This window comes from Lathamus discolor, chromosome 6 (assembly GCF_037157495.1).
Source record: "Lathamus discolor isolate bLatDis1 chromosome 6, bLatDis1.hap1, whole genome shotgun sequence".
Classification (NCBI taxonomy): Eukaryota; Metazoa; Chordata; class Aves; order Psittaciformes; family Psittacidae; genus Lathamus; species Lathamus discolor.
In genome coordinates, this window is record NC_088889.1 from 25,242,740 (window position 1) to 25,254,877 (window position 12,138).

General features: G+C 37.6%; 1 protein-coding gene across 3 annotated transcripts in view; it reads right to left on the minus strand.

Annotated features, from left to right (window-relative positions):
* Positions 1-12,138, minus strand: part of PPP2R5C (protein phosphatase 2 regulatory subunit B'gamma) — an 85,437-nt gene that overhangs the window by 49,631 nt on the left and 23,668 nt on the right. For 2 of the 3 annotated variants that reach the window (XM_065685261.1, XM_065685262.1), the window contains exon 1: positions 1,478-1,641. The exons of the other annotated variant lie outside the window; for it this stretch is intronic. In XM_065685261.1, coding sequence (XP_065541333.1) covers positions 1,478-1,571 — 94 coding nt within the window. In that variant the 5' untranslated portion in view covers positions 1,572-1,641. Of the gene's footprint in view, positions 1-1,477; positions 1,642-12,138 lie in introns of those variants that run through there. 3 annotated transcript variants of the gene reach the window in all.

The following is a 12,138-nucleotide window of genomic DNA, read 5'->3' on the forward strand; positions in this document are numbered from 1 at the left end:
CAACATTATGATTCCAATGTTGTTTTGCTCTCCTAACTTACACCTCTAAAAGATGGTGCTTCTCCCCTTCCAAAAGGCAACATCTATCAGAAAATTAAGGTGATCTTTGCAGTGAAAAGCAAAGGCCTGCCTACAGGTCAGGCAGTTGCATTTCTATTCCCCTGACAACAAAGCACAGTCCCTATTCTAACTCAAGGGAATTTTATCGCATGCCCCACCCCCCAGACCAAAATGAGTCTCTTCTCAAATACATCCAGTCCCACTTCAGACAGAGAAAGAGGTGGCTCCTCTTTTAAAGGGTAAAGAGAAATTGTGATTTCTTAATACATGAAGATCAGTGCTACTGCTTAAAGGGGCAGACTTCTGAACAGTTGCATCTGTTGGGTTGTTTGGTGTTTTCCTTGGTTTGGTTTTTTTTCAACTTTCAAAGCAAAAATTGTTTCAGTGTATGAAATATTAATGAAAAAATACACTTTTCAGTACCAACATTAAGCCAACGTCAGTGAAAGCTGAGGAGCAAAGGTAACTAAGAATTGTATTAGCTGTGTTTCTTGCATATAAATGCCATTGTTCAAGGTATGGTGATCCCAGCTAATACATGTTCAGCTTTCACAAAAAGTTCTAAACCAAAACAACCTTAAGACCCCCCCCCCCAAAAAAAAAGCTTTGATCGGTTAACAGACAGCTGAAGAAATAATAAAAAAAAACCCAACACAGCAATGCAAAATTTTACTAACTGCAAAAATACAGATCAAGAGATGCACACGCAGTATTACGCAGAAATGTCATACCAACATGTATTTTCCCAATGAATTATATTAAATGTAGATCTGCAATGCACTAATTCTATATATCCAAAAGAACGTATTCTGTGCAGAAATTTCACATTTAGAACTGCACACAGCAACAGGCACATAAGAGCTTGCTTGTTAAAGCTGAACTGCATCTCTTCTATGAAATGCTTTCTGAATACATAAAGGATATTTTCAGAACAAATGTCACGCACCCCCACTCCTTCCCAACAACACTTTCAATTCTTTTACGAGCTGCAATGGGTTTTAAAGGAGCCCTAGCGGAAGGATTTCCACAAAAAAGGGTTTGAAACACATCAACCGTCTGCCCTTATTCTATAGAAACGGTAAAGCGGTAACTCGGCTCTTCCCTCCCCCACTCAGTACCTTTCTGGGGTAATGACTTCACATCCTTTGACATCAGCACAGCTTGAAAGGGGGATGGGAGAGTTACGGCAGAAAGCAGTAAAACCTGCTTTTAGCTATGCATGCAATGCCTCTGCGAATTCCTAAATATTCCCTAAACACATCGAGCAGAGGACGGGTTTTGGTCTGCGCCGGTTTTATCGCCAAACAGAAAGTGTCGGGGCTAGAGGCCTCCTGCTCCCCTTTAGCCGAGCATCACAATAGCCATTTATTAGCCCGTCGGAGGGTCGCGATTCCCTCTCGCACGCACAATAACTCACCTCTAATATGCAAAAGAGCCACGGGCTGGAACGGCCCATTGGAATTGGCTGCGTCAACCACCATCCTGCTGCTAGCTCTGTTACATGTCAACATCTAGGCTCCAGCAGGCAAGGCGGTGTACTCCTTAAGGCAAGAAACCAGCCTCCATTTTAGTTAAAAAAAAAAGACAGAAACCGAAGCGCTCTGCAGCTGGAGGGAACTGGCTAGTGAGTGATGTCAGCGGGCGGGAGGAGCCCCATTGGCCAACGGCAGCAACTTCAAATGACACCGAGGAGGCCGCAAATGAGCGGAGCCTGGCGCGGGATTGGCACTGCGCCCTGCGCGCCCCGCCGCCGGCTCCGCGCCTCCCGCGGCAGCGGCGCCTGGCAAACGGCGGCCAAAGGAGGTGACGAGTCTCCGCGTTCGCTTATTGTAAACCAGGATGATGCTGTTGCTGCTCTGTTATCCCCCCACAGATAATACTCTGTGCGCACCTGCTAGAAAGAGCGCAACAACTGTATCTTTCTTTCCTGAAAGAGACAATAGCTTTAATCTTTCCTTCAGCAAGGCCGCCAAGAATTACCAATCAGGAGTTCAACATAAACGTGGAAAACCACAGCATTAAGGGCAACATCTATAACTTGAGCTTACAAGAGCCTTATTAAAAGGTAGTTCACGGCAAGATACAGGTATAGTAATAAAAAAAAAACCCAACAAAAAAACAACAACCAACCTCATGAGCATTCCCAGGAGGTGTTTTAGATTGGTTTCTATTATGTATATTAAGAATAAAAACAATCTACACACGTGACATGCAGGGAATGACAGCCTCGTGTTTCATGGTCATCTTAGTATTTGTTTCATTCTAGAAATGGATCCATCTTAAATTGAAGTTAATGTTGTTAAGCTTGCATAATGCAAACTTTGTTTTCTGTTCCATGAAAGTTCAGTAATCATAAACAACTTTTTTACTATTATCAAAAATTAAGGTATTGCAGCACTAAGAACCAGTATAGAGGCATATGGAAACAGTTTTGCTGTATAATCCCAGAAATATAAAAAAGTACAGCATGACAACTCCTAAACTTTAGTTAAATTACTTAAGTTATTTGGAACAACCTTTTCTTCATCATACGAGACTTGCACGTTTATTTTTATAATGAGCTATCTGAAGAACCACTTTGCCCACTAGGTACTGCACCTCTGGGAGTGACCTTAAGTGTCAGTGTACTGCTTCTCTCCAAATCCTGCTTGCACCAGTATACCACCTTTAAATATTTAATTACTTGATCTATGGCACTGACCTAACTTCCACCTGCTAAAAAAAGGGAGTACATTAAAAAAAAAAAATTCAATTAGGTAATTTGCTGATGAAAATTTGGAACAAAAATTATTGGGCGTATGCATACTTGGTTAGAAAATTTTATCTTACTACAACAATACACTCTTCAAAGGCGACTTAGAGCTGTACTGAATATTATAGAATTGGATGCAAGGAAAAGAATAACTGGGATATATATATATAAAAAAGAAGAGCAATATTACCTATAAGACATGAAGAAATCAATTGGATTTACTGATTGCTGAGAAGATCCACTTTGAAGTAGTACCTCCTAGATGGCACAGTTGAAGGAGGATATAAACCTGACGAGAAAGCCCAAAGAGGACCAACCTAGAAAATATTACTTAGTTAAAAAAATAAAGCTCCTGTGATGTAGGTTGTTGGGTTTTTTATTTGTCTGGGGAGGGCTGGTTTGTTTTGGGTTTTGTTGTTTTTTTTTAATAGGAAAGACTAGACTGAGAATATCCAAGTATTTGAAAGAGTAATTATGGAGACGAAGGGAATTAAGTTTTTCCTACGCTCACTACAGACAGTAAATTTCTCCTACATCAAGGAAGATTAGGTTAGATAATAAATGAAATCCTCTTGCAATAAGTACAGTGAAACAAACTAAGAGAGTGCAAACTTCAGTAATTTAAAAAGTGACCAAACATAATGAGTGATACAAATGTAGCTGATCCTGCTTTAGAGAACATGAAAATGGACTACACAAAATTGATGCCTTTTAAAACCTTTTTCCTAAGACTACAGAGATCCAAATTATTTGTCCTTCCAGTCTAGACAAAACCAAGGGAAGTACGTTCTCAAAATGGGTATACCTTAGATGTGACGTTTTAGTCTTATAAAAGAAAAAGCTACCATAGAGATGAGCCTTTAATAAAACGCGATTTAAAAACAAAACCAAGACTGACCTCAGACAAAGTTTTCTACCTCTACCTCCAAAGTTTTCTTGATGGATCAAGATAAAAAGAACATTGAAGAATAACTGAGATAATTTTCACTCTATTTTCATATGCAGAATTTCTTAAGAAAATTCTGTTTCTTTTCCCTATCTAAAGTGCAATTAGGCTGTTCTATACTGATAAGACATACTATGAAGCAGCAAAAATTAAGCTTAAAATTCTAGTTTATCTGGTAACCACATCTTTAAGAGGCAGCTGCTCTCTCTCTCTCTTCTCTTTGCTTCAATGGTCAACTGCTGTTTCTGTTCCTTTGAAACTCCCTGCAAAGATTAAATGGCTATGAAGACTGCAGGTCCAATGGCACACAACTGAAGTACAGTAGTGGAACACACGCCAGAAAGGGAATGCTACTTTTGTTACAGTTCCACTTACTTTATACACAAGCATTTCTTTCTTAGCTGGAGGTTCAAATTTTAGGTAATGGTTTCAGAATCAACCTCCCTACATTGTTCTTAGAATCAACTAACTATACTATAAAGTCCAACCTTTACCCCAGGACTGCCAAGTCCACCACTAAACCATGTCACTGATGGCCTCATCTAGACATTTTCTGCTTCACTGAAGGGAGCAAATGTGATGTTTACAGTAACTACTACTAACAGTAGCATCAGTAGAACACTAAGTCACATTCAGGTAAGTTTTCTTTGAAAGATTTGCATACCATGTTCACATTTCTTCTTCTCTGCAGGACTGTGTTGCATCTGAGGTCAGTACTTAGTATGAAGCTGGTTAAAACAGCCATAATGCATAATTCAGTATATTCCTGGTATGCTTCTGACAGGACACTAGTGGAGCTGAAGAACATAAAACTTTGTAAGACCTTTTGCTCATTAACAGAATCTGGTACCTTCACCAGTTGTACACATTTGGAACTACATTCTACTTAGGAGGTTTGTATGACCTCCCTTTGTTTCAGCATTAAAATATTTGATTTGCCACCAAAGGAAAATATTTACTTGAGTTCAATTACTTTGAGTAACCTCATTTGGGGAAAAAAATTGCAAATAAAATTGAATTAGGAACTGACTTACTAATGCGAAGGGAAAGAATATTAGTACAAGTGGAATGGAGCTAATGAATATCAGTGGGAGGAGGAAGAGCTTACTTGAACTAATTTATGAATACACTTCCTTTGCAACACAATCAAAAACTGTGTTAACTTTGGCTACCCATATTTAGAATTTAATGAATGAAAAACTAGATTGATAGCACAGCAAAACTGTAGCAGTTCCAGGTTTTCAGCGAACCTTGCTCATCAATTCTAACTTCCTGATGATGGGAATGAAGGAAAACTCCATAATAAAGTTCTCAGGATATAAATGTGTTAGCATTTAGGATCCATCACTATAGCTGGTGAATTCTCTTTACCCTGGAAGACTATGTAGTATTGCTTTCAAAACACACACATTCTACTTGGGTTGTGATTTAAAAAAACCCCAACACCCCCCCCCCCCAATTCACCTGCCCAAAGACTGCATTTATTTTCGTTCTGAACTAGCTACTATTTTAGCTGATAGTGACAGAATCAACAACATACAAGTTAAGTAAAACTGGATTAATTTCTATTTACATGAAACACCTTGGACAAAATTGATTACCTAGAAGATTATATGGGGAGTTTTCCTTTTCTAATTGCAAGAGGACTATTTAGGCTGAACTCTAAGGTAACTAAAGGCACAATTCCACAATTGCTGAAGTTGCTATGCCTCAGCAACCTAACGTAGCCTAATTCAGCCTCATTCCAGCATTACCCTCTGCTTTATTTTCCTCTCATCTGCTTCAGTGGTCACCAGACCCACAGCTGAATTGGTTTAGTCCACTAATCCAGCATAAAGCCACTTTACTGTCAGGTTGGTTTTCTGTTAACTTAAAACAGTGTTCCATGGCAGCCTAAACTGAGCGAAGTCTAGATGAGCTACTGCTGCCACCCCACCTCTTCTGAGGTGCACGTGCACAACCATCTGAAATTGCTGTACAAGCTGCATGGTTGAACCAGATTAGGAGACGACTGAGCAGAGTTCAAGTGAGAAGGAAAAGGGGGGAGGGGTTTGAGTCACATTGATTCCATTATCTGGTTCACCACACAGCCACCCAAAGAAGGGGTGGGAATAAACATGACTTGCTTTTACTAGTAAGACCAATGCAATTTACTTTTTTGCCCTCCAATTATAGCCTAACCAAAACTTGCCATTCTCACAAATCATGTCAGGCTATACAAAACAAGGGTCTCTTGACAACCCTGAACTATGAATTACCTGAAGACAGTAACTTTGTCCTAGCTTAGCGGTGGGGGGGCAGGGGGAAGCATTGGATGCTACACATTTTGGAGAAGAAATCACAGCAAAAGGAAAGATACCAGGCTTCTCCTACACAGTTCTGACTCAGTTCCAAAGGACAGCCAAGAGGAAATTCTTCAAGGAAACAGAGGTGGTAAACACCATGTTAATACTTGGCTATCAAAAGAAATACACAGATAAGAAAAAAATCTTTACCTGCATAAATGAAACGGGTATTGACTATCACTTGGCTTCCTTAAAGAATTTCCAAGATTGAAGTATGGCAAAAGATAAGCTTCTACATTCCACATTTAAAAACAAAACCAAAATTCCTTTGTAATATAGCAAAAACTGATTAAAATAGGAATTGACAAACATCTGCCAGCAATTGGATTTTTCTCTATCTTGATTTCCTGCTATTTGCAAGGTCACTGTAGCACATAGACTATAATAGTGCCAAGTTTTCCTTCAGTCAATACTCAAAAGGTTTCATGGGGTGTGTGTGTGTGTGTGTGTGTGTGTGTGTGTGTGTGTGTGTGTGTGTGTGTGTGATGAGAGGAATCAATAGATATCTGTTGAGTTCAGAAACCTGTACAACACAAAAAATATCATTAGTTACCTAAAAAAAAAGGTATTTTAAGAGTAGCGTCTGGTGCAAAACATTTCCCACAGCAGATTGCATAAGCTTGTTTCAAATACTGACACAATAATTTTTATCAAGCCCAGTATAAAAGCTAACACGTATACCACCAAATTTCCATCTGCGGCCTCGTTACATAGGTCACACATGTAATTTTCAAGAACTGAAGCACAGAAATTTAAAAGCAAAAACTTGAGAACATGCCAATTATCCAGCAAGCACTGACTTATATTTACATGTCTAAATATCGCATTCATTATTTGATCAGTAGAGCTTTTATGGAGAAGTTCATTGTTTAGGTTTGATCATAATGAAGACCTGTGCAGTGGAACAAAATGTTCTTTTTGTAAATAAGAGCATAATAAAAGACATTTTAAGAGAGATCTGAATCTTAATTCAGAGACAAGTTAGGATCTAGAAAATAAGACAAGGCCACATTTTAAATCCCATTTTTATGGAATCTAGCCAAGCTTCAGTGGAAACAAGTTTGGTAGGAAATGCTGCCAGGGACAGATGTAAAGCATTCTTCTAACAGTTTCAGCTGCTGACTAACGAGTAGGTGTTTGATAGGGCAGTTGAAATGAAAAACAGCTCATTAATCCAAGCCTATGATTTCACTTACAGCTAGATAAAGACAAAAAAAATAAGAAGTCTCACACTGAAGCAAAGTTGTTGGTTTTTTTTCCTATAACCTTTTTAGTAGTTACTCACTATCATGTTTCTTAATCTTTAAAATGTTACGCAGTAATTCAGACTGTATAATTCCTAAGTATTTTAATACTATGGCAATAATTAAATAGTATTTACTCATTTGATAGATCATATTTTCCTGTATGAACATCAAGCAATTGCCAGGTTTTGCTTTAAGAAATGTATATGCTTACCACACACACTTTCATAATTCTTCTGAACATTTAGAAGAAAAATACATACAGGAAAGTCTGTTTATGCAACACTATGATAATGTTTTTAAGATCAAAGACAAAATTACTAAATTAACATGACAAAGCACCTCCACAGTTCTTTCACATGATACAATTCATACATTCACTGACACCTAACCATACTGATGTAGAGAAGAGTGAACTTCTGCAGTATTTTTCCTTATGGATTTTTTGTTTTGATAAATTCAATATAATATTGGGCTGCCAAAAATACTATAAAAGCATGAATGTAGCCAGGATCAGAAGGACAGCACTGCGCATGTGGAGTTAGTCCCGTATAGTTCATGTCCAAGGGGGAAAGGAATCACAAAACTGTATTCAATGTTTGACATGAGATTTTTTTCCTCTGTGTTTTGCCTTTTAAATACATTATTTATTAGGGCAAATTATCTTTTATAGTAGCATTATCTTGTTTAATCTACCATCTTACTTTGCATAAAATACTTTTAGATAATAAACAGTGACGATACCACCTTGTAGAGGGACAAAATGTATTCATTGCCATGCACAAACTGGAGTGGCAGAAATACTGCACCTTTCTTCTCTACCTAATTTACAACTGGCAGGAGTAGGTTTCTGCAATGAAAGTGCATTGAGATCTCCAGTCTCAACAGCTTGTAAGAAAAGTGCTCCTAAAAAAACTCACAGTTCTCCATTACTGCTATGATTCCCATAAATTCAATTATATTACATATATCCAGTCAGTCTCTTTTGTATCACAAAAACAGATGCTAATTTTAAATGAGCAGGTAATACATTCTGCTTAAGCTTAAAATTATCCTGATATGAATGTGTGGAAATTGCCAACATATATAGTTGAATTTCTCTGCAGCACAGAGATCAATTCTTGATTTGCTTTTAATTTGATCTTGGTATTGGTTTTGCTTACTTATCTGTACTCTACAGTTGAGACAAACACACAACCACCTTATATTTCTGGCCTTTGGAGAAATTCTCACTTTCTCCCCCTTCCTCATAGTTACAACAGTTTTATCAACGAAAATTTAATTCAACTATTTTTTTAAGATTTTGATTAAAAAAAAAATAATAAACTGGAATCACTTCATCTGCAATCTTGATTCATCAGACTTCAATACTGTGCAGAAAACAGAACAATCTCCTAGACAGCCATTTGTGTCTTAAAAACATTAGGAAAGCTTTAAGAAGGCTTGCCTCCCTATCAGAGTCCTGTATCACAAACAGACAAGTTGAGACACCACCCTGATGTTCTCTATGTTCTCTCGCACAGAAGACTCAGAAGTTGGCATAGCTCTACAGTCTCTGCTTGAATAAAAAAGGAAACCATGCACTCAGCATGAAATGTGCTCAGACAAATGGCACCCTTATGACGTGCCATGTTCATTACTTTACTAAGGAAAAAAAAAGGGGGGGAAGAAAGAATAGATATGACTGGTAGTACTTTTAGTATTGAAATCATGCTACGACAGGAACAGACATCTCCACCAGAAGGCCAAAATTTGACAGATCAACACGCACAGCAAGATCTTCAACAACAAAACACTACAATCCTGTCACATACAATTATTCTACATTAAGGAACCAGCACAGTATTCCATCTTCTACAATTATCAGCACGAAAAGTTAGTATGTATGTCCACATCTGTCAATAGCTCATTTCCTCCTATCTTGATATATGCCTTGGCAAAAATATTTTATCCATGTTTGCAAGATCATAAATCCAATTCCAGGAGGTAAACAGTAACTCTGAATAACTTAGGAACTGTATTTGAGAATAAAAGCTGAACTGCGATAGTCATTTTGAAGACTACATAAAACAACATTCTGATCCAAAAAAAAAAAAAAGCCAAACAAAACCAAACCCCAGCCAAAACCCAAACCCATGAACAAAATCACGACACTGGCATCACAGAAGTACTCTATAAGGATATAAAATCATTCTATCCAGCTTTGAAAACTACATACAGAAATGCTACCAAAAAAAGCACATTTTTACATCATGCTAAAATTTACATATGCATGACTAACACATGTTCATTGGGAAATTTTGCAACACTTCAGAATAATATGGAGCACTGAAGTCACTTTATCTTTTCAAATTTCTTATTCTAGGACTGACAGAGAACATTATCTTTTAATAAATATTCCTTGCAGGTTAAAGTTAGATTTGTGACACAATTTATTTGACAGTGTATAAAACCTTTATTCCACTCACTGCATCTTAATGTATTTAAAAGTTCTCATTGCGACATTCTCTTATGTATCGTAGAGATTGAGATTCTTAATCTCACCACTTTGCCCAGCAGTTATCTCTAAATGCTGCACATATACAGTTTACTAAAATCGGCATGTCCTTGCAAAATAACGTACTTACACAAATACAAGTACGCTCATGTGTCTGTACTGTTAAAAACCTATTGTAGCATATAAACTAAGTATACATAATGGGCAAGGGAGCATTTTAGAAATCCTTGATTTGCAAGACTGTACCACAGGGGGAAAAACCTGTCAATGGAAGTATTACTAAAACTATAAGTTCTCATGAATATAAATTCCCATTTTCAGTAACGTACATTTTTGAATCATTAAACTTAAATTTTACTTTTCTGTATTAATAGTCTTCAATAGAAATGAAATACATTAACATTTAGATTGCTAGTTAACCAGTTATGAAATACCAGACTGCTGGCTGCTTTTTTTTTTTTGTTCCTTTTTGATCTTGGTCAGTTACTCAGTGAGTCCATCACAGCAGCAACCTCAGCCCTGCAGATGCTGCCAGCCACTCTCATGTGATAAGGGACAACTGCATACTCAGTAAAATCAGCGTTAAACCCAGGTCTTTTTTTGTTTTTTTTTGTTTGGGGTGTTTGTGGGGTTTTTTTAAGAATTTGAGAGACTTGATCTGTATGATGGTGTTTGGATACTAACTCCATGAAAGGAGCTGAAGTATTATTGCAGCTGTCAAGAGCACAAGCAACAAGCATGCAATTCGTAACATACCATGACACTCTCAAAAGTTTCCTCTCAAAATCAAAGGACACAGGTAGAGGAGTAGCACATATGCATCACATATTCAAGCTCTAGAGCTTTTTCCAGTATATAATGTATATGGGTGTCAGAAGTTCATAGAGGTAACGTAAAAGTCAAGAAATAAAATGAATATGACGCAGAATCATCACCAGAAATGAATGCCAGCGCACAAACTAAATCAGAAATACTAACATAGATATTTGCTAATTAATGATGAAAAAGTTATCCATAACAACACAATGAATTAAAGCTTCTTGCATAAAGTTGAAGTGGGCAGTTGCAAAGAACACTTGAGTGTGTCGGTGGTCAGGTACATGCAAGCTCAAATCTGGTACTTTAGAAGTATATTTCTTAAAATATTCATAATGAACACTTTGCTGTTTATCTCATACAGAACACATTCTTAAATCTGTAAACAATTTCAGTATATCCCAAATTACAAACTGTTTTCTTAAGAAAGCAAGAGTGAAGAAACCTAAGTTTCTGAAGGCTGAAACACCCCTTTGCCATTTATAACTGAAATGGCCAAAACATTAACCTGCAGCTTCTCAAATCATGACAAAACACAACTTTAGGCCAATTTTTTTCCCCAAATAAGAAAAAACTGAAAACAAAAAACAACTTTCTGTAACAGAAGTACCTGCACTATAAATGTTAGCTAACAAGCAGAACCAGATAAGCAGAAATTAACACAAGTTTGTTGGCACTGAATTTTTCTTTTTATTAGGAAAAAAGGAAAGATCTTGAAAAGATGTTTGAGACATTTCTGAGGGTGCTTCTCCAGAGAAGCTTCTGGGTTATCTGTGGGCAGACAAGCTACCTATTCCAAATGAACTAAATCAGGTTTCATCGCACTGTGCTGCAGGGAGCTTCGCAGCTTGCAGCTTAGATAATATATGAATCTCAAGGCTCTGCAAACCCCTTGCACCAGAGACTTTTTTTTCCACATAAATCTCTATTCTTGGAGCCTCTTTACTCATAATTTACTTCCTTTTTGCATTATCTGAACTATTCCACTCCTCCATTTCCTGAATAAACTGAGGGTGTACAATGTTAATCGTAAGCCGTGCCAATGAATATAAATCATACCACACTAATACCCATCACCAGGACATATAGGCTGGTATTTCTGGAACCCTATCATAAGCGCTTCTATGCAATGCTTAAGAGAAAGTTCACAATGTCCCTAAAGACCAAAAAGGATTTCCTAAATAAGAAACCTTGATGAAAACCCACTTTGGCATCTCCTCCTTTCCCTTCCCACTATTTAAAGTGACCCACAGACCTAAACTCCAGCCCTATGGCACAGAAAAACAGCGGTTATCTCAGCAATAAATGCCTGGAGCAATGTAGATATTCCAGCCGCTCCAGCCAATGAGCCGGTTTCATTTGGAGCTTGGCTCAGGTGCCTCCATACAAATGCCCATAGCATAGGAAACAAACAAGGAATTAACAGCTGTGTGCACACCTATAGGAGTATGATATAATAGGCATCATAGAAACATGGT